General features: G+C 35.1%; 1 protein-coding gene across 8 annotated transcripts in view; it reads left to right on the top strand.

Annotated features, from left to right (window-relative positions):
- The window catches only part of FAM135A (family with sequence similarity 135 member A), a 126,916-nt gene that overhangs the window by 90,598 nt on the left and 13,061 nt on the right, over positions 1 to 23,257 (top strand). For 3 of the 8 annotated variants that reach the window (XM_047733286.1, XM_047733284.1, XM_047733285.1), the window contains 8 exons: positions 3,556 to 3,629; positions 5,191 to 5,345; positions 5,561 to 7,919; positions 9,630 to 9,790; positions 14,504 to 14,595; positions 15,100 to 15,197; positions 17,091 to 17,242; positions 18,936 to 19,046. In XM_047733286.1, coding sequence (XP_047589242.1) covers positions 3,556 to 3,629; positions 5,191 to 5,345; positions 5,561 to 7,919; positions 9,630 to 9,790; positions 14,504 to 14,595; positions 15,100 to 15,197; positions 17,091 to 17,242; positions 18,936 to 19,046 — 3,202 coding nt within the window. The remainder of the gene's footprint in view (positions 1 to 3,555; positions 3,630 to 5,190; positions 5,346 to 5,560; positions 7,920 to 9,629; positions 9,791 to 14,503; positions 14,596 to 15,099; positions 15,198 to 17,090; positions 17,243 to 18,935; positions 19,047 to 23,257) is intronic. The other 5 variants (XM_047733291.1, XM_047733290.1, XM_047733288.1 and 2 more) reach the window with 3 other exon arrangements.

Raw genomic sequence — 23,257 nt, 5'->3', positions numbered from 1 at the left:
ATTAAAACTGTCTAGAGGGGTGCCTGGGCACAGTTGGTTAAGTGCCTGACTGTTGATTTTGGCTCAGGTTTTGATCTTGTGGATCTTGAGATAAGCCCCTGAGTTGGGCTCTGCACTTAGCAGAGAGTCTTCTTCAGATTCTCTCTCCCTCTGCTCCTCACCCCAGCTCTCGTGCTTCCAAAATAAATAAATAAGTCTTTTATAAAAAGTCTAGATATTAGATCCTCCATTAAAGGATTCTAAGTTATATTAATTTTTAATCTATTTGTCTTTTTATGGGAATGTTCTAGGTTTATGTTTTTAAGGTTTATCTAGGTTTATATTTTGTTTCAATAACAAGTTCTCTACTAATTGCCTAGTGTACTTACATCTACTTATATATATCATGTATATTTTGTAATTCTGCTTTTCCCTTTGTCTCATTTGTTCTTTTAATATGCTGTGTATTGAAAAGTAAATATAGATCATCTTTGTGTATAAAGGGAGCTTTAAAGTATACTACCAAAAGTACAATCTAAGAACTTAAGGAATAATTGTTAAATAAACATTTGTGAGGAGACCATTTTCTTCAAGGCACATAGATAATATATCAGATATTTAGATCCTGTACTGAGGATTTGAGTATAACTTGGATAGACATGTATAAAATATTTTAATAAATGTATTATGAATATATTATAACAACTATGTTAATAATAAATGTTATATATTATAAATACTACAGTAAGTACTATTCTGATTTTATTATATATTATTTTGTCATATTATTATACAAGTAATATTTGTAATATATTTTTATAGTGTAATAAGTTTGTACTATAATGAATACTGGTTAGCAATTTAAGCATTTAAGGGTGAACACAGATAAAGGAACATTTAACTCTGTAAAGTATTGATGAATACCCATTTTGAATGCTCAAGAGGCTTTTTTCAATCTTCTAGCTGTTTGCTAAATTTTGAATAGTCAATAATGCCAAATAAGTGAATTTTTAAAAATTGAGAGTAAATATACAAAATTTGTTTTACAAACATATATACCAAAGTAGTAATATCTATATTACCCTAAGTTTGAATTTGTAAATTTAATATATTTTTTTTAATGTATGTCTTTTGCTCCAAATTAAGTGGTGCTGCCATCAGGTGGCAGTCATACCTTAGTTATGGCCACAAGATACATTTAATAGACTTAAACTCATTACACATTGCTGTAGCACAAAATTATTGCAGGAGAAAAATTAGACAAAGAATTTTGTGTGGGTGCATAGAGGAAAGGAAAGGTTTTCTGTTAACAGGGAGTCTTTATGCAGAAGAGATAAGTGGTTTGAAAAGCAAGATTTGGAATTTCTTAAATCTTTATTTGAATCCGATATTAATCACTTGCTAGCTATGTTATCTTGCCCAAGTAATTAACCACCTTGTCCCTTGTTCCTCACTTATTAAATGAAGACATATCCACTTCATAGGGTTTTCCTACAGCTTAAATAAAATGGAAAGAGGGGCACCTGGGTGGCTCAGTGGGTTGGGCATCTGCCTTTGGTTGTTTCATGATCCTAGGGCTCTGCGATTGAGTCCTGTATTGGGCTCTCTGCTCAGCAGTGAGCCTGCTTCTCCCTCTCCCACTCCCCTAGCTTGTGTGGTCTCTCTCTCTCTCTCTCTGCCAAACAAATAAAATCTTAAGAAAGAAAGGAAGGAAGGAAAGGAATTCAGAGTCCTATTGGAGTCAGAAAATGCCTCTTAAATAAATAAGTAACAATGAAAATAAAGTGCTTATCATAGAGACTGGTCGGTAAGATGCTGTCAGGAAATGATAGTTATGGGGCGCCTGGGAGGCTCAGTCGGTTAAGCATCCAAGTCTTGGTTTCAGCTCAGGTCATGATGTCAGGGTCTTGCGATTGAACCCCACATCACATGAGCTTCACACTCCAGGGATTCTTTCCCTCTCCCTCATCATCTGCCTCTGCCCCATCCCCTGTGCATGGTCTCTCTCTCTTAAATAAATAAAATCTTTAAAAACAAAAAAAGAAACGATAGGTATGAATCAGAGTAGGTAAGGAGAGAAGGAAAACCTACTAGTTAGTGTTGCAGACCCATCTATAACTGCAGGAATCCAGAAGGCTTCAGGCTTCCGTTCTTCACACATTATAGCCCTCAGGGGAAAATATCTCTCAACGATAGAAAGTACAGACACAAATTGCATCCTTCTCATAGATGCCTCATATCATCCTCTCCTTAACTCCCTCACTGACTTGTTCCTCTAAAGACCCAGTCTCATCTGCTTAGGGAAGCAAGTTTATTTAGTAAGTCAGAAATTTAATTGGCCAAATCTTGATGTCAAATAAAACATATCTCCAGTTTTATGTTTAAGACGAAAGAACCTTAATTCATATTCCCTTTTAGAGAAGAATCTTAGATGCAATATAATCTTGGGATGTATTGGGGCGCCTGGGTGGCTCAGTGGGTTAAGCCTCTGCCTTCGGCTCAGGTCATGATCTCAGGGTCCTGGGATCGAGCCCTGCAGTCTGGCTCTCTGCTCAGTGGGGAGCCTGCTTCCCCCTCTCTCTCTGCCTGCCTCTCTACCTACTTGTGATCTCTCTCTGTCAAATAAATAAATAAAATCTTAAAAAAAAAAAATCTTGGGATGTATTATAATTTGTCTCTCCTCCCTGCACCTTCCAAGCAAAACATCTTTTCCATGTCCTTAATGTTGCCTCATATTGCTCCAGTAGCTGACAGCCTTTCCTTGAATAATTAAAAATGAAAGGATCACAATACAAATATGATGAAAGAAATATTCAGCTAGATTTGACCAGTACTTATCAAGTACTTGCTTCTGTAATATACCCAGGTAAATGTTTTGGGGGATAACCAAGATCATCAAAACATAGCTCATACTCTAAAGAACATTATACATTAGGAGTGAAGACAATTCACATATATGGTTATTTTAAGGAAAAATATGATGAATGTTATAATGGCAATTATAATAGCTTATATTTGTATATACTTACCAGACTACAAATTGCTGTCACAGACGTTATCCTGTTTATTCTTCATAGTAACCCCAAATGTAGAACAAGTATCAGGTGTAATTTGAAAATGAGTCATCTGAGGCTCATTTTCAAATTTCAGAGGTGAAATGCCCCAGAGTCACAATGCCAGTAGGTTGGTTAGTCAGTTCAGTTGGCATCTACTTGCATACCTGGCACACAGCATGATGTAAGTGCTGGCTGATTCTTACCATTTTTTACCATGTGCTGAGATAGTGTGCTGAGCACTGTTCTTTATACTGAGACATAAGGGTCAATGAGACAAACTGAATCCTTGTCTTCAAGGAGGATAAATCGTGGATCCATAATGTAAACCTAAATTTCTCACTTTACATTTTATTGTTTCTTTTATTTCATGAAATACTAAAATACAGTACTTAGGCAACATTGAGGAGGGAGATTATAGGGGTGGTTATGCGAGGTCTAAGGGAGAGCGGTTTCTTTTCCTACCATCAATTGACCTTTTGATTGCACCATGTTTTTCATATTCCCTTTTGGATTTTTTCAGGTACGCAGATTTTCTGAAGCATTCTTTTGTTTTGAACATCCAAGAGAAGCTGCCATTGCATACCAGGAACTTCAGTGAGTACAGCAGATCCATAGTTCAAATGATTTCACCTCCTTTTATGTAAGATGCCTATCTCAGAATTTATCACATAGAATATATGAGATTTATAATAGAAGAAATTAGAATTTAAAGATCAGAAATTCCCTATTTCAACAAATTGGGTTTAATTTTATGAATTACCTCTACTTATAAAGAAGCATATTGCCCTCTTGTCCACACCCCCCCATATCAGACTTACTAGAACCTTGGTAGTCCCATACATCTCTGGTTCCAGCCTTGTATCTTTATTTTCACAGGTCAGAATCTCTTACATTCATCATTATATATTACAGATTTTCATCAGTGATCTGACTGGCACTGCCTTTTGTTATGTAAATGATTTATAGTAAAATACCCAGAATAAATGCCTTCCTGCTGAGTATGTTTAGATCTGGTTTTCTTTGGCTTTAAAGAATGTTTTGAGAATGTTATGCTCAGCAAAAGAAGTCAGACATAAAGAGTAAATATATGATTCTATTTATATGAAGTTCTGGCACAGGCAAAACTATGGTGAATGAAAAAAAGAACAGTGGTTGTCTTTGACTGGGGATGGGAATTTGACTAGAAAAACATGAGAGAACTCTGAGTAGATGGAAATATTCTGTATCATTTATCCATTTGTCAGACTCATAGAGCTAAAATTTATATATTTCAAAGAATGTGAATTTCACCTCAAGAAACTGGAAATAATAGAGTATGGGGCATAGACAGTGAGTACTGGTATAGATAAAGCAAAAAAGCAAAATGTTAATTGTTGAAGCTGAGTGATGGGATTTATTACACAATTCTTTTAATTTGTTTGAAATTTTCCATAAGAAAAGTTTGGTTGTGTTTTTTTTTTTTTTTTTTTTTAAGTATTATGCATTAGGGGTGCCTGGGTGGCTCAGTCATTAAGCGTCTGCATTCAGCTCACGTCATAATCCCAGGGACTGAGCCCTGCATTAGGCTCCCCGCTTGGTGGGAAGCCTGCTTCTCCCTCTCCCACTCCCCCTGCTTCTGTTCCCTCTCTGGCTGTGCCTCTCCCTGTCAAATAAATAAATAAAATCTTAAAAAGAAAAAAAAAGTACGCATTAGAAAGTTATCTACCTTTTTTAAATAGCTGTTAATGGTATTCACTAATATACGTTAAGTACACCAGTAGCAATGGAATGCATTTTTTCCAATAGTATCATCAGTCATTAGTAGGCAGTTGGAGCTTTTGACATTTCTCTTATATGCTATTCCCAGCGAATTAGTAAATTCAGACATTAAGCATAAATAACTCATTTTGAAATAACATTAAAAAGTATAAGAGAATATAATAGAAATTTATCAACAAACCATAATTTTATAAGTCAACTATTTATTGTCAATGAACCATAATTTTCATTGTACCTGTTTTTATCTCTGACCAAAGAGCTCTTTCCTAAGGAGGTTATATCTTGAGGACTGCAAGAGGATAGGAATGGTCAGGGAAAGAAGAGGAGAGGGTGGAGTCTATAAAGTAGAATTCAGCATAATTTTTTAAAATTATAGTCTGACATAAATATTTTTCAGTGCTCAGAGTCATCTGCAGATGTGCACCGCCATCAAAAATACTTCCTTCTGCAGTTCTCTCCCACCTCTGCCTATTGAATGTAGTGAATTAGATGGAGATCTCCATTCATTACCTATTATCTTTGAAGATAGGTATTTAGATTCAGTTATTGAAGGTAAGTATAATCTAAAATATGTAAGTAGTCTGTGTCATTTGCTGTATATTCTTCCTAATATATATAAAACCGTTCCCTAATGTGGGGCCATTTTTCCCCTCCAATTTTATTTATCTTTGAGGATATTAGAAGGTTGTAGTCAGTAAATATAGTCTTAATCATTTGAGTTCTCACACCTTGTTTTAAACCTGAATCTTTTTTTCTTTGGATAAAAGACTTAGATGCACCCTGGATGGGAATACAGAATCTTCAGAGATCAGAGTCCAGTAGAATGGATAAATATGAGACTGAAGAAAGCTCTATAGCGGGACTTTCTAGCCCAGAGTTGAAAGTCAGACCTGCTGGTGCCTCCAATTTTTGGTATGCAGAAGGTGAAAAGCAGCTAACAAAATCTCTAAAAGGAAAGAATGAAGAATCAAATAAATCCAAGGTTAAGGTTACTAAGCTCATGAAAACAATGAAACCTGAAAACACCAAAAAAATTATAAAACAGAACTCTAAGGATTCTGTGGTTTTAGTAGGCTACAAATGTTTGAAAAATACAGCATCAAATGATCTCTTTAAATGCTTTGAAGGCAATCCTTCACATAGTCAGAAGGAAGGTCTGGATCCCACAATATGTGGATATAATTTTGACCTAAAGACCTACGTCAGACAGACAAGCCAAAAGGAAGCTAGCTTTTTGCCAACAAATACAGAGAGAACTGAACAAAAGTCTCCAGATGTTGAAAATATGCAACCAGACCTGTTTGATCCTTTGAACTCTGGCAGCCTAAATCTTTGTGCAAATTTGTCCATTTCAGGTAAACTTGATATCTCCCGGGATGATAGTGAAATTTCACAAGTGGAACACAATGTGGCATCCAGAAGTTCATCAGACGATTGCCCTGATCATCAAACAACCCCATCTTCAGGAGCTAGAACAATTGAAGTAAAGCCCTGTGATAAGGATCCTTTCAGTGGAGAGAAAATAACTGTTAAAATAGGACCTTGGACAGAGCTTCGACCAGATGAACTATTTGTGGATAATTTACAACTCCCCAACTTTGAGTCCTTAGAATCTAATGGTAAATCTAAATCTATAGAAATAACACTTGAAAAGGAAGCTTTGCAGGAAGCAAAGTGCTGTTCTATTGGAGACTCATTAGCTAAGTTAAGAAGTAACCAACCTGCTTCTGCAAAAGAATACCATGTTTTAGTAAGTGGAGATACAATTAAGTTACCAGATATTAATGCCACGTATGCCTCATCTAGATTTTCAGATTCAGGTGTTGAAAGTGAACCAAGTTCTTTTGCAACACATCCAAACCCTGATGTAGTATTTGAAACTGTGCAAGGACAAGGTCCTTACAATAATGAAAGATTATTTCCTCAGCTTTTGATGAAACCTGATTGTAATGTAAAATTTTCATTAGGAAGTCATTGTACTGAGAGTACAAGTGCTTTAAGTGAAATACAGTCATCTTTGACATCCATAAACTCTCTGCCTTCTGATGATGAACTGTCACCTGATGAAAATTCTAAGAAATCTGTTGTGCCTGAATGCCACCTAAGTGATAGCAAAACTGTGTTAAATCTAGGACCAGTTGACTTGCCAAAATGTGACACTAGTAAAAAATCAAGTATTATTTTGCAACAACAGAGTGTTGTATTTTCAGGGCATTTGGACAATGAAACTATAGCAATACATTCCTTAAATTCAAGCACTAAAGACCCTTTGCAATTTGTTTTTTCAGATGAGCATACTTCCTGTGATGTGAAAAGTAGTTGCAGCTCCAAACCTAACTTGGACACTATGTGTAAAGACTCCCAGAGTCCTGATAAATCTAGTAACTCTTCAGGGACAGCAATTACGTTAAATTCAACACTGGTTTGTTTAGGTGCCCCTTGTGCTGTTTCAGGTTCTGTTTCTACTAATACAGAAGTTAGAGAAGAGGAAACTGTGAAAACAAAAAATGGTGATACCTTAAATCTCAAAGAAATAAATTCAGAAGCCCAAACAGTTAAAAATGAAACTCACCTGGGTACAAATGATCCTCTTTCAGCCAGTCCTGATATGGTAAAGCAAGGGCTTGTGGAAAATTATTTTGGCTCTCACAGCAGTACGGAGATTTCTGACATATGTGCGATTAGCTATAGCAACTCAGTTAGCCCTCAGAAGAAAATTTCTGAAAAAGAAATTAGTAATCTTCTTCAGGAACAGGGTAAAGAGGATGAGGAGGAAGAGCAGGATCAACAAATGGTTCAAAATGGGTATTATGAAGAAGCAGATTATTCAGCTTTGGATGAAAAAGTAAATGCTCACTATACAAACAGAGATGCACTAGAAGAAGAAAGATTTATAAATTCTGAAAAAATAAACAGTGACTACCTGAAGGATGTTGTAAATATGCCCGCTGTCTGTACTTCTGGTTGTTTGTCCTTCCCATCTGCACCACGAGAATCTCCTTGTAGTGTTAAGTGTTCTTCTAAAAGTAAATTTGATGCCATTACAAAACAGCCATGCAGGACTTCTAACAACTTCACTTCATCAGTTTCCTGGTATGAGAATTCACCAAAGCCTCAAATTCAAGCGTAAGTAATGGAGCACCATAGCATGCGCTACCAAATGTATGTATAGAAAATCTGTGTATTTGTATCTATGTTTCTGATAACATATCTATTTCATGTTTTCTGGTTTCTGTAATACAAAAAGTGCTTCTTTGAGTACTTTTCTAAAAATGGAGAAATGAATTCAGTGTGCTCTTTGATAGACCTGAAGTTCTCCATCTGATTGTCTTGTTCTATAAGCTAGACATTTTTTTTTTAAAGATTTTATTTATTTATTTGACAGAGAGAGATCACAAGTAGGCAGAGAGGCAGGCAGAGAGAGAGAGGGAAGCAGGCTCCCCGCTGAGCAGAGAGCCCGATGCGGGACTCGATCCCAGGACCCTGAGATCATGACCTGAGCCAAAGGCAGCGGCTTAATCCACTGAGCCACCCAGGCGCCCTATAAGCTAGACATTTTGATACAAATTTTCCATCGGTGGTTATGTTAGATGTATGGAATAACTGGGGTTAAAACTCTTATTTTCATCAGTACCTCATTTCTCCACCATTAACTCTCAGATGGGTTAGGTTCTACAAGTGCATGAGGCAATATTAGATAATGAATAATAAGTTAGTAGAAACTTGCTCTACCTACCAGACCCAGGTTATCTCAGCTAAATCTGTGGTTTCCTGGCTTGATATTTCATGGACCAGTTAAATACTCAGAAAAATTTTGAGGATGATAGAGGTTTATTAGCATGGCACTGGTTCTCAAAGTATTCTACTACCTTATTCCAATTGGAATTATAATCCCTGGAGTGAAAGATCTAGGCATGTCTATAATAGATTTTCCAAGTTCCTAGATTATCCTGATTTCTATATATAACTAAGATCTCATAGTGCCCACTGCTGGTGAAACCAATGAGGTGATTATGGCCTATTAAAGTACTGTAATATGCTACAAGACTGAAGGTTATACCACCTGCTGGCTACCTCAAACTTTTCTGAGTTATTGATAAAAATAATTTATGTCTTCATCCAGAGTACCCTACTCCGTTCAGTAGAATTCGTCGGCTTCCTTGAGGTTTACTTTTATCAGTTCAAATGATACAGTGTTAAAATTGTTAATAATTTTTTATATTTGCAACCCCAAGTTGCTTAGACTTGTTACTCATTCAGAATGAGTGTATGCCACCAATTATATTTAGTCATATCCCCCTCCTGGTTCTGTTCCTTTCTATTGGTATTTCTAGAGGAAAAAAAGAAATAATCTACTAAGAACCGTAACTACCATTCTCAGTGTTACACTTTAGGTAGACTAGCTCCTTACTTTCCATTTATGTAAGATTAAAAAGCAGCAAACAGGCTCAGGTTTGCTGAATAAGCATCAGATTGTCATCCTTCCAGTACTTCTCCCAGCTTTTCTATATAATATAAAACTTTATAGGAAATGTAGCTTCACTCCTAATATTTTCTTAGTTGATTTCAAGTTTAAAACACTATTTCAAGTGATTTCAGATTTGAAGTATTGATTGTATTTGATCAGAGTATATACTAACAGTAGCAAAGAAAATTACTCTCTGGTTTCTAAATCATTTAGGTGGTGTCACATATTTTCATTATTTTAAAACCAAATAATTTAAAACCAAAGATTACCTCTTCTGCTGTTCCCTAAATTCAGCGTGTTGTCTTTTTCATTCTAAAAACTGAATATAAAACTTAGTAAAGAGTATCTCTTATAATATTTTGCTTCAGCTTCCTCCAGGCGAAAGAAGAATTGAAGCAACTTCAACTCCCTGGGTTCATGTACAGTGATGTCCCTCTGCTGGCATCCTCCGTCCCTTATTTTAGCATGGAAGAAGAGGATGGCTCTGAAGATGGAGTGCATCTCATTGTCTGTGTACATGGTTTAGATGGTATGTCCTGTCTGTGGATAAAACCCATGGCAACTCAATATATTTTCTTTTCATCTAGTTTAACTTAATCTTTGACTGGAAATATTTTAAATTGATTAAATCTTAGATACGTTCTAAAACAAAATATGCTTAACTTTGCTAAGTATAATGTTATATTTCCTTTTAAGTAAATTTTCCTTGGAACTGACATCCATCCATATACTAGCATTTTATTTCTTTTAACTTTGGGTTTTTCTGTCTTCTGTTGTTGGTTTTCTCAGCAGTCACCTCATGGCAATCATTTTGTCTTCCTCTGATAGTCAGCCTGGTGCCCTTTTAGTCTGATGCTTTAAACCTTATGAGCTAGAGAAATCAGTACTAAGAATTGAAGATTTACTAATTTATTAGGGTATAATTTAAATCCTGAATACCGGGCTGTAGTGCTCTAGTTTTGTGGCAGCTCTTTTGGTTATTCAACAGACTGTTTTTTCTAGATTAGGAACTATGCTAGAAAATGCCAAATACCTCTAGACTAGCATATTATTACTACATTATGATATAATTCTGTAAGAACAAATTGAAGAAAGATTTTTATGGACATAAAAGTACTAAACACAGATCTAAGCTAGTAAATTGTTATGAAATTGAAGATTTTTTAAATTTTTTAAAAGATTTTATTTATTTGAGAGAGATAGTGAGAGAAAGTATGAGCAGGGAAGAGAAGGAGAAGAAGGTTCTCTGTGAGCAGGGAGCCTGACGCAGGGCCTGATCCCAGCACCCAGGGATCATGACCTGGACCAACGGCAGAAACTTAACTGACTGAGCCACTTCAGGCACCCCTGAAGATTTTTCTTTAACAAAAGAACTTGACTCTCCAGGAACAAATGGGTTTTAGAAGGGAGGAGGGTGGGGGGGTTGGGTGAGCCTGGTGATGGGTATTAAGGAGGGCACATATTGCATGGAGCACTGGGTGTTAAACACGAACAATGAATCATGGAAAGCTACATCAAAAACTAATTATGTACTGTATGGTCACTAACATAACACACACACACACACAAAGAAGAAGAAGAACTTGACTCTCAAGAAATAAAATTATCTCAGGGTGCCTGGGTGCCTCAGTTAGTTAAGCATCTCCCTTCAGCTCAGGTCATAATCCCAGGACCCTGGGATTGGCCCATATTGGGCTCCCTGCTCAGAGGGGAGCCCTCTTCTCTTTCTCCCCCCTGCTTGTGCGCTCTCTCTCTCTCTCAAATAAATAAAATCTTTAAAAAATAAAAGAAATAAAATGTCTCCAATACTAACCTCTTCCCCTGCAAGTAATGAAATTTTCAAAGGATTATCACCCAAGAAAGACTTCTTGGCCCAGTAGAATCTCTGGCACGTTCTTCTTTGAAATTTTTAAGAAATACGTTACTTATTGTTACATAATTTGTTATAGAAATTGTTCCAGAGTAATAGGAAAAATTATGGAATGCAGCTCATTTTATTCTTTGAAGTTAACCTAACTTTGTTACCAAATCTGGAAAAGATATCACACCCACATCCCAAAGAATAGCTGGCCAATCTGACATAAATACAATTAATAATGCTCTAGCAATATTGCAGAAACAAGTAAACAGATAAGTAAATTAAAAAATTTTTAATGGTCTCCAAAAACCTCTAGCAAGTTGAATCAATGTATTAAGTCACTATAACAACTAGGATTTAATTCCCAGAATGCAAAGGTAAATATATGTGAGGAAATTTATTAATAAAATATACCTACATCAACAAATCAAGTAAGAAACTATTGATAAAATTTGGTGTCCATTCCTGATTTTTACAATTAAGCACCAAACTAAGTTTTTTTTGTTTTGTTTTGTTTTTTTGTTTTTTTTTAAGATTTTTTTTTAATTTATTTATTTGACAGACAGAGACCACAAGCAGGCAGGGAGGCAGGCAGAGAGAGAGAGGAGGAAGCAGGCTCCCTGCTGAGCAGAGAGCCCTATGCGGGGCTCGATCCCAGGACTCTGGGATCATGACCTGAGCCGAAGGCAGAGGCTTTAACCCACTGAGCCACCCAGGCGCCCTAAACTAAGTTGTTTTTCTTTTTTTTTAAAGATTTTATTTATTTATTTGACAGACAGAGATCACAAGTAGGCAGAGAGGCAGACAGAGAGAGAGAGAGGGGGAAGCAGGCTCCCCGCAGAGCACAGAGCCCAATGTGGGGCTCGATCCCAGGACACTGGGACCATGACCTGAGCTGAAGGCAGAGGCTTTAACCCACTGAGCCACCCAGGTGCCCCAAACTAAGTTTTAAATAGCATTTATTAATGTGATTTATTCAATGTGATTATTAATGTGATTTATTAATGTGATTAAGCATATACATTCTCAGCCAGTGGAAAATATATTTTTATATTTATATATATATTATAAGGGTAAAGTAGAAACTCAGCAATTGATAACATGTTTACATTCCTAATGAAACCCAAAGGAATTAAACAAAAAGCCACTAAACTAATTTTTAAAAATAATAATTTTTAAATTTATGTGTTATATCTAATATGTTTTCAGTATTTATAGACATCTTTTAAGTTAGTAATTAAACTCCTTTAAATTATTTAAATGGAATTATGTTTCTGAGCCAAAGGCAGGTGCTTAACCAATTAAGCCACCCAGGTGCCCCCCTGGAATTTTTTTTTTTTTGTCTATTCAATTATTACAAAACCATGAAAAGAAAATGAACAGGCCCAGGGGAATTCTACCAAACATTTAAAGAAGAATTAATTCCTATGCTCCTGAAACTGTTCCAAAAAATAGAAATGGAAGGAAAACTTCCAAACTCATTTTATGAGGCCAACATCACCTTGATCCCAAAACCAGACAAGGATCCCATCAAAAAAGAGAATTACAGACCAATATCCTTGGTGAACACAGATGCAAAAATTCTCAACAAATTACTAGCTAGTAGGATCCGACAGTACATTAAAAGGATTATTCACCACGACCAAGTGGGATTTATTCCAAGGCTGCAAGGTTGGTTCAATATCCACAAATCAATCAATGTGATACAACACATTAATAAAAGAAAGAACAAGAACCATATGATACTCTCAATAGATGCTGAAAAAGCATTTGACAAAGTACAGCATCCCTTCCTGATCAAAACTCTTCAAAGTGTAGGGATAGAGGGCACATACCTCAATATTATCAAAGCCATCTATGAAAAACCCACCACAAATATTCTCGATGGAGAAAAGCTGAAAGCTTTTCTCCTAAGGTCAGGAACACGGCAGGGATGTCCATTATCACCACTGCTATTCAACATAGTACTAGAAGTTCTAGCCTCAGCAGTCAGACAACAAAAGGAAATTAAAGGCATCCAATTCGGCAAAGAGGAAGTCAAACTATCATATCACTCTTTGCAGATGATATGATACTATATGGGGAAAACCCAAAAGACTCCACTCCAAATCTGCTAGAACTTGTACAGCAATTCAGTAAAGTGTCAGGATATAAAATCAATGCACAGAAATCAGTTGCATTTCTTTACACCTGAATGTTTATAGCAGCAGTGTCCACAATACCAAACTATGGAAAGAACCTAGATGTCCATCAACAGATGAATGGATAAAGAAAAGTTTGTATATATGTACAATGGAATACTATGCAGCCATCAAAAGAAATGAATTCTTGCCATTTGCGACAACGTGGATGGAACTAGAGGGTATTATGCTTAGCGAAATAAGTCAGTCGGAGAAAGCCAACCATCATATGATCTCCCTGATATGAGGAAGTGGAGATGCAATGTGGGAGGTTTGGGGGGTAGGAAAAGAATAAATGAAACAAGATGGGATTGGGAGGGAGACAAACCATAAGAGACTCTTAATCTCACAGAACAAACTGAGGGTTGCTGGGGGGAGGGAGGTCAGGAGAGTGTGGTGTGGTTATGGACATTAGGGTGGGGGGTGTGTGCTGTGGTGAGTGCTATGAAGTGTGTAAACCTGGTGATTCACAGACCTGCACCCCTGGGGCTAAAAATATATTAAAAATATTTAAAAATTATTTTAAAAAAGAGGAGACCCAGAAATATGACTAAAGTCTCAGCACAATAAAATATATAAGAAATCAAAAAAAAAAAAGTGAACAGGTTAAATCTGAATCTAAAATGCATTCAAAGGGTGCCTGGATGGCACAATTGGTTAAGCATCTTACTTGACTTTGGCTCAGGTCCGTGATCTCAGGTTCATAAGGTGGAGCTCTGTGTCAGGCTCCACACTCAGTGTGGAGTCTGCTTCAGACTCTCTCCATCTTTCTCTGTCCCTGCCCCTCTTCCCCGCTGCCTCGCTCTCTCAAATAAATAAATAAATCTTAAAAAAAAAAAAAAAACGCATTCAAGGTTTTTTAAATAATCAACTGTAGTGATGATGGAAGGAGTACTTCCATAAGTCATTCACAGTGACCACAGCCAGCAGTCTCCAAAGCTAACAATTAATAAAAACACCATCAGGTGGGAAAGCAAAAACATCAATGTCACCAAAATTCCTAAGAAGCAAATTGTTGAAAGATACTGTATGGCTACTTGAAATCAGCCTTGACATGGAAATTGAGAACTCTATTTCAGGTTGTACTGTCTGTTCAAAACTGGCAGAGATCATATACTTCTCTTCAAATATATGATGATGTACTTTGTACATTTTACTTTATCTTGTCCTTCAGACATAATTTTTCATTTTCTTTATTGTCTAGGTAACAGTGCAGATCTCCGATTAGTGAAAACTTACATTGAACTTGGACTGCCTGGGGGAAGAATTGATTTTCTTATGTCTGAGAGAAATCAGGTACAATATTATGACAGTGTTTTCAATGGAAGCAAATATTTTTTGTACTAGTTTCTACCTAATTGTTTACTACAAAATGCTTATACTAATAGAAATAATTTTTCTGATTTGTATGAAATTTCACATTAATGCATATACTAACGAAATTGAAATGAAATGATTTATAATTTGGCTTATGAGCTCTTCACATGCACAGAATTTCTAGAATTTCACATTTCTATGCAAAAATTTCATTAATTAAACCATTATAAATAACCTTAAGTTAAATGTGGGTATTGGGCAAAAGAACTAATGAAGCAAGTATTATTAAGAACACTGAATTTTTTCTTTTCCTGGAAATTTCACTTTTTGCTCACTTCATATAATGAATATTATTCACCAGCTTCTCCAAAACCACCCATCTTAACCATATTTTCAACACCTAAATCAAAAATAATGTTTATATTGTTTTTCCTGTTGATTATTCATATTAAGCATAATATATGTCTGTTTTCCTTTATTCAGAATGATACTTTTGCTGATTTTGATAGTATGACTGATCGCCTTCTAGATGAGATCATACAATATATTCAGATATATAGCCTAACAGTCTCAAAAATAAGGTAACTTTTATAATTCTCTGTAATATTAATTAACATACCTTTATGTCTCTATGAATTAAACAGAAAACATTAAATAGAAACAGAAAAATTAAACAGAATTTGTGATAGTTTTGTTGCCCTATTATGAAATATAGGAGACCACAATTCAGTTTGCCTAATTTAAAGAGAAAAGAAAAAATTTAAAAATTTTAGGGAAAGACCACATATGATTCCATTTATATGAATTATTCAGAATAGCAAATCTCTTGACACAGGAGTAGATTAATGATTACTTAGGGCTGGGGGAGATGGCAGATGGCGCCCGTTATAGCTAAAGGATTCAGGGGTTTTTTGAAGTGGTGAAAATGTTCCAAAATCTCTTGTGGTGGTTGCACAACTCTAAATACACTAAGAACCATTAAATTATACATTTTAATGGATGAATGTATGTGCGAATTGTATCTCAATAAAGCTGTTACCAAAAAGAAAGATTTTAGGGCAATGGATATATACAAACAGATGAAACAAAAAATTACTTTCAAGGTCTCCTAACTCTACTTTGTGAGTCAGTTTTCCATAAGCAAGATGGTCAAAGCAATATGTGTCTCGTAATTCAAGCAGATACTGTGGATAGACATGGGAGATAGAAAAATATTTGTTTCCTCTGGTACAGTAGGACTTAAAGAAAAAGTCAAAACTAATCTTTCTGCCTCATAAAAGTAGAATAATAGTTACCTTCGTATCTCAACTAGGTTAGAGGAAGAAACTGGGCTCTTATAACCGTAGGCTTTTGAAAGAGTTTGTTTCCAGTTTGAATTATGGAGAATAAGCACTAAAAAGAGAGATAAATAGGTTTTTATTTGAAGTCATTTTAAAAAACATTTATTTTTAAATGGGTGGAGATGCAAGTATGTTAGGAGGGAGGAGAGATGTATTTTCTTATTCTAATTATTCTCTTCATTTATAGATTTTAAAATACATTTTATTTACTGAATTTTCTACAGTGATCTTATATTCCTTTTATTATTTTATTATTATTATTATTTATTATTATTATTATTATTATTATTTATTATTATTATTTTATTATTATATTATGATGAGAAAATAATATTTCAGTTTTTTTCATTTATCCACAAACATATTACCTCTTTTAGATTAAATTATTAGTTATAATTAACCATTATTCAAAAGTCTGATCTGGTTAATTGAGGACTATTAGTTGCAATCATAACTCTCACTCCACAGCTTCAGGAACTTCCAATTTGGAAGGGAAGTTGATCCTGAGCTTCTCACTAGCTATATCGGTAAACCAGTTTAAGACAGCTTTCAAACTCTCTTCTTTTCACTGTTAATTATCCCCAGGGACTAATATAGCATCTAGTGCATAATGATGATAAGTAAAAAGGCTCTTTTGATTTAAACCATTCCTTAATAAAGGTGAGATGCTTTATAAATTTTAGGGTATAGACCAGAAAATAAATGAAATGGGTATATAATTTTTCCTAAGCTATCCTTTATAGGTACAATTTCATTATTTTGTTTTAAATCATGACTCAATGAGTAATAATTGGCACGTGTGCCTAAGGAGGCAAATTTATCATCTAGTCAATGTATAGTTACTTTTAAAATGTATTTATTTCTAAGCAGTTATAACTGAATAAAAATTTTCTGATAAGTAATCTTATTTTGATAAACATTTAAATTATATAGTAGAAATTTTCTACTACATTCTCACATTTTTTTCCTTCAAAATATAAGTTACATCATTTCAAAGTATCAAAACATAGCTTTAAAACATATTAGAAATTTCCAGATACTTAGTATGTCATATCTGTGTATAGAGGTATCAGCTTTAATATTTCTTTTTAAAATTAATACTATAGGAGAAATGTCTTTTTTTTTTTCTTAAAGCTTTATTGGACATTCGTTGGGCAATTTAATAATCCGTTCAGTGCTTACAAGGCCAAGGTTTAGATATTACCTCAACAAACTTCATACCTTTTTATCTCTTTCTGGACCTCACCTTGGTACACTCTACAATAGCAGTGCTCTTGTTAATACAGGTAACAAGTTTTATTGTTCAGTATAAAAAATATGGCATGGGGAGAAAATTTAAATACAAATTTAAAGTTTTCTGGTATTTATTTAAAGCTGACCTGTCACATACTTGGAATTTTATGAAAAAAAATATAGAAATTTTTCTGTTTCATCATGTACATGAAATAAATCAATAAAAGTCATTTCAGAAAATGAATGTTACCATATTGAGATGATATGTATCAAAAGTGACAAGAGTGTTTTGAACTAATTTTTATTAAACTATCTAAATATTTTCAGTATATGTTTATCTTAAAAACAGGCTATTCTGTTGTTCCATCAGTTGAGCAGATAAAAAATAAATACCTATATTTAATATAAAGTTACAAAATATTATATATAGAATTTTAACTCTGATTTTGGTTTGATAACAAAGGGATGTTATGAGAAAATAAATTCTAAAATTTTCTAAAACATAAAATGAAAGTTAAGACAATTTTGATTAGAATGAATATTCTCATCAAGAAAGATCTGATACTTAATTTGCCTTTTGTTTGGTATGGTTTTTTTCCCTTAGATTTTTTTAAGTAGTTTTTATAGTTTAGTCCATCGATTCCCATTGTGAGAATAAAGTAGATTATATTCTGTCTCTCTGCATTGAGCCTTGAAACTCACTTCCATTTTCTCTTTTACTTTCATTGACAAAGAAACCATTCTATTTTCCTTGTATCCTGTTCTAGACTATGGTATCCACAAACATCTAGTTCTAGATTTTTACAGTTTTTTTAAAAAGAGGGCATGAAAAAGATGAAATCTATAAGTAATGTAAAATAGAGTCCAATGTAAATAGGATGCAGTACTTTGAATTTTTTTTTTCACTAAACTTTTCCCCAAATAGGCTTACAAGATTTAATCAAAGAGGTTTTTTTCTCTTTTCTTGCCCTGTTCCCCTCTGTAATGTTAGAAACAATAAAAGTGGAAATTAATATTTTGCACAGTCTTGAAAACCTGTTCCAGAGAGTGATTAGGGTTTCTCTTAATTAAGGGGGAGATGCATTTAAATATGCATAACTGATAATACAAAGAAATACAATTAAATATGAAACTTAAGAGGTACCTCTGGCTCAGTTGGTTAAGCATTCGAGTCTTCATTTCAGCTCAAGTCATGATCTCAGGGTCCCTCTCCTCTGCCCCTCCCCAATAAATAAATAAATAAACAAATAAACAAGCAAGCAAATAAATCTTCATTATATTCAGCTATTACTAGAAAACATTAACCAATTGCTCATTGTAAGAGTTAGTCCTTATACAGTTTGTCTACCATATCTATATTTATGTCTAGACTAAAACACTCAGTGCTTAAGCGTTTGGATCTACAACTGTGAAGTTTTTTCCATCTGTGCTTCTTTATAATTTGAAAAATATATCTAAAGGTACACTTTTCCCAAATTTGTCCTTGAATCATTATCTATTTCATTAGTGAATGTGATCGAAATAGCAAGCTCTCTATCAACCACCATTAACCCATAGTTAACTTAAATGTATGTGTTTATATTTATTATCAGAAAAAGGAAATAATTTACAAATATATTTTTTATTAAGAAAATGCTTGTTTGGTAGATCTCATTTTTGAAGTGAAATATAAAGTAAAATTAATAATCTTGGCATATGTTACCCTGTATTTCCATTATTATTCACATATCATTTGTAACTCTATAGGTCTATGGTTCATGCAGAAATGGAAAAAATCAGGTTCTCTTTTACAACTGACATGTCGAGATCACTCAGACCCTCGCCAAACTTTCTTATACAAGCTTAGTAATAAAGCAGGTAAGTATATAGTTAACAGTTTTGAAAACATTCACTTGAAGACCTTTTTTAAAAATCAACCTTTAGCAAATAATCAACATGTCTTTCTGGTGATTAAAAAACTATTCATCAGTTGTAATTTTTTAATAATGAAATAGCAGTTACAATTAACATGGTTGTTTGATTTTTTCTTTTTTTTTTTTTACATGATCATATTTGTGTTGTGTAAACACAGGTACTTTGAGATTATCCTAGGGGCACTTGAGTGGCTCAGTCCAGTAAGCGTCTGCCTTCAGCTCAGGTCATTATCTCAGGGTCCTGGGATCAAGCCCTGCATTGGGCTCCCCCATCTCTCTCTGCGTGCCACTCCTCCTGCATGTGCCTTCTCTCTCTCTCTCTCTCTCTGTCAAATAAATAAATAAAATCTAAAAAAAAAAAAGAAGAAGAAATTATCCTAAACTTTTTAACATTTATAATTCAGTACCAATTGTAAGTCAGTTTTCGAACTGGGCCTTTGCATGTCCTAGCCCTTCAGTCCTCTTGCCCCAGTCCTTAACCCTTTTAAATAAACTGTCACATATTCTTTTGCCTTCTTATCCAAGGACTATAAAACTTTTCTGTAAAATATCAAAAACTATTTGAGGAGGAGGGAGCTGAAGAGGAGAGAGAGAGAGAATCTTAAGCAGGCTCCATACCCAGCACAGAGCCCTGCTCGTTGACCCAGTCTCGCCACCCTGAGACCATGGCCTGGGCTCAACTGACCGAGCCACCCAGGTGCCCCTAGAAACTAAACTATTTATAGTTATTCCTTCTACAAATTTCCATTACTGGATGAATCTTGTTACTTATCTCTTATTAACTGATTATTAGATATATTCCCCATCTTGCATTATATTCCAGGCTTTCACAACCTGAGGTCCTCAACTACTACTTTACCAGTTTCACACTCATGTCTCCCTACCATATTCTTTCCACTTTGTCTTTTGAAATCTCCATTTGAGGGGAAGAGACTGACTTCATATGTTTATCTTCTTCGAAGAATGCTGTCTCTACTCTTATGAACATGGAGACATAAGTGAAACCTGGATACTTCCCACCACACCCCAATTTCCCCACTCCCCTTGGCTGTAGAGAAGAGGCTGGCAAACTTTTTCCCTAAGGGCCAGATAGTAAATATTTTGGCTTTGCAGGCCTTGTGATCTCTGTTGCAGCTACTCAGCAATACCAATGTAGGGCAAAAACAGCCCTAGACAATACATAAGCAAATGGGTGTGGCTAAGATCCAAAAAAAATTAAAAACAACAACAACAAAAAAAACCCCACTTTATCCCCCCCCAAAAAAGGCAGCTGGCCAGATCCCACAAGCCATACTGTGCTAAACCGTTCTATAGGAGAACCTCAATTTTTCATTTAACTGAGTACCACCTAGAGTGGAGAAAATAATCATCTTGCTTTCCATTTCTAGTTGCAATCATTATTCCTCTACTGTCATAAAACTATCCTTTGAGGTTTGTACCCTCCAAACCCTGTTGCCTTCTAGTCATCTTTAATACAATGATCTCCTGGTCACTGCTCACATATTCAGTGAGATCTCTGATAAGAATTCATTGACTAATATACAGTTATGCTCAGGAGAAGATACCATTCTTCAATCTTAATATCCTTAATCTTGGAATAATTTTTGATGAAGTCAACCCTTTAGATGATTATCAGGCATTAAGAACCTTTCTCCACTGTGGGAACGTTCCATTCTACTCCATTTTAAACCCATACCCATGGCTCTATTCCATCCCTGAAATTTCACACAGTATTCTATTCTGAGACTAAAATATCCTACCCTTCTTTCTCACTCCCTTATTCTCATTTGCTTTTTAGACTATTTAAGATCCCTACTCAGTTTCTTAAATTACCTTGTCCTTCATGGTTCTCCTCTCCTGATCTGTGCCAGCCTACATGAATTTTTATTTTTATATACACTTTTATTACTCATACATTATTACCGTGTGTTTTTCCATCTTAGCCATCCAGCAACCTGTATTACTGTTTCTTTACCTGGCTTGTTGAGCTCTACCAAAATGTATCATGCAGACATGCAGATCAGTACTACTGTAGATCCAGGACATTCCCAAGTGGTTAACTCTGAATCCTTCCTAACCATTTCCTAGAAGCTTTTCCGTTTGGTTGTTGTTGTTTTTAAGATTTATTTAGTGAGTGCAGGTAGGGGGAGGGTCAGAGGGAGACAATCTCAAACAGACCTCGCTGATTGCCAAGTCTGATGTGGGGCTTGATCGTACAACCCATGAGACCATGACCTGAGCCAAAACCAAGATCAGACCATAACTGACTGAGTCATCCAGGTCCCCCAAAGCTTTTCCAGTTTTTTACCTCTTAGCCTTAGATTTTAAACTACCACTGTTACCTTCACTTCTATAAATGACTTTGTTTCCTTCTCTATCTATGAGAGTCAAGGCCATCAAGTGAGAACTTTCTTACTTCCTTTCTTTTTACTTAAAAACATTAGCACACTTGTGCTTTCCTCCTAGTTCAGTAAAATATATTTCATCTGTGGTCCAAGAATAATTTCCCTTTCTGTTTTAGAACCTGTTACTTCTCTCTGTCGTTAAACTCTTCCTCTTCAGTGGCTTATCTCTTAAAATATCAAGTTATTCCATTTTCTCCCATCTTAAACCATAGTAATAATAAATACCTCCTTTGATCCCTAATTCTGTATATTTGTATTTCTCTTTTTTATATACAAATTGAGCCTCTTCAAAAAAAGAAAAAAGCATTTACTTTCACTACTTTCTCACCTCTTATTTCACTCCACCAGTATAATCTGATTTCTGTTCTCACCATTCTCTTGAAGGTTGCCATAGCCAGTTATCTTTTTTCTTTCTTTTATTTGAATATGCTGGCATTTATGACTATTGAAAATACCCTTATTCTTGAAATACTTTCCTACCTCCCATTCTGTATCAGTCTTTCCTGGTTTTCTTCAATGTTGGCTCTCTGCTTCCGACACAGATTTCTTTTTTCTCCTTGTGCCTTAAATAGAGATGTTTTTGGACTCCATCTTCTGTCGTCTGCTCTCTCACTCTATACATTCTTCTTTGACAGCATCATTTCATATCCATCTTCACCATCGGTAGCTCAAATATGTATCTCTAGTTCAGTCCTCTAGCTGTATTCTAGACTGATATGTCCACCTGCCTACTAAGCACATTTACTTAGATGGTTCATGTTTACCTACCTCAAATGCAGTGTTTTCAGATACCTCACCTTTCCCCTCAGATTAATTTCTCTTCATTCCACAACTACCACCATCTGCCCAGCCAAAAACTTAGAAGTTGTCCTTTAGACTCCTCTTTTCAATATCCCCACACATCTGCTTAGTTACTAAGCCCTGAAACATTCGGCCTTTTTTTATAGCTCATGGAGTCTTCTCTTTCTTTTCTTTGTCCCACTGCCTTAGGTCAACCACAGATTATTGCTGTGGCCTCCAAACTGATTATTTGTCCTCCAAACTGGTTACTCTCCTCCATCTCATTTCCTCATTAGATAAAATTATCTTCTAAAAATTAAATCAGACCATATTGCTCCTGTTTGAAAATCTTTTCATGGTGTGTTGTGGCTTTCAAGATGAGGTTTAAATTCCATGGCTTAGGGCATCACATCCTTTAAAATCTGGTTCCTGATTCTTTTACTGATTTCAAATCCTACTCTGCCCATGCACACATCCTTTGCTTTAGATATGCCATGCATTATATGCTTGCATTCATCCATGCTTTTTCTACCACCATTCCTCCCCATGTGTTTACTCATCTTTTTAGAACCAGTTCTCTCCATCTTCTAAAATTAGACACCATCTGCTATTAAAAGCTTTCTTGAGGCCTTCTCTGATTTAATGCTCCTCTACTCTCAGAGTACCCAGTAGATTGCCCAATATTCATGTTTATATCCCAGATCTTTTACACCTCCAAACTGACCTCATTAATGAATTCCAATCTTCCTTTGCATGCTAGACAGCTCTACTTACATATGAGACATATGTCTAAACCTGAATATATTGTCTTCTTTTACTAACTCTTTTTTTCATTATTTTTAAATGGTACTCTGTCTTCTAAATTACTTAGTTTGAAATACTTCGATGTCATCTTTGACCCCTCTTCTTTGCATTCTACTTCCCAAGATTGTTAATATTATAACTGATCTCTCATGGCATTATATATGAA

The sequence above is a fragment of the Lutra lutra genome, chromosome 6 (assembly GCF_902655055.1).
Source record: "Lutra lutra chromosome 6, mLutLut1.2, whole genome shotgun sequence".
NCBI classification, from domain to species: Eukaryota; Metazoa; Chordata; class Mammalia; order Carnivora; family Mustelidae; genus Lutra; species Lutra lutra.
The sequence above is the reverse complement of the archived record's forward strand: the minus strand, read 5'-3'. Positions and strand labels throughout refer to the sequence as shown.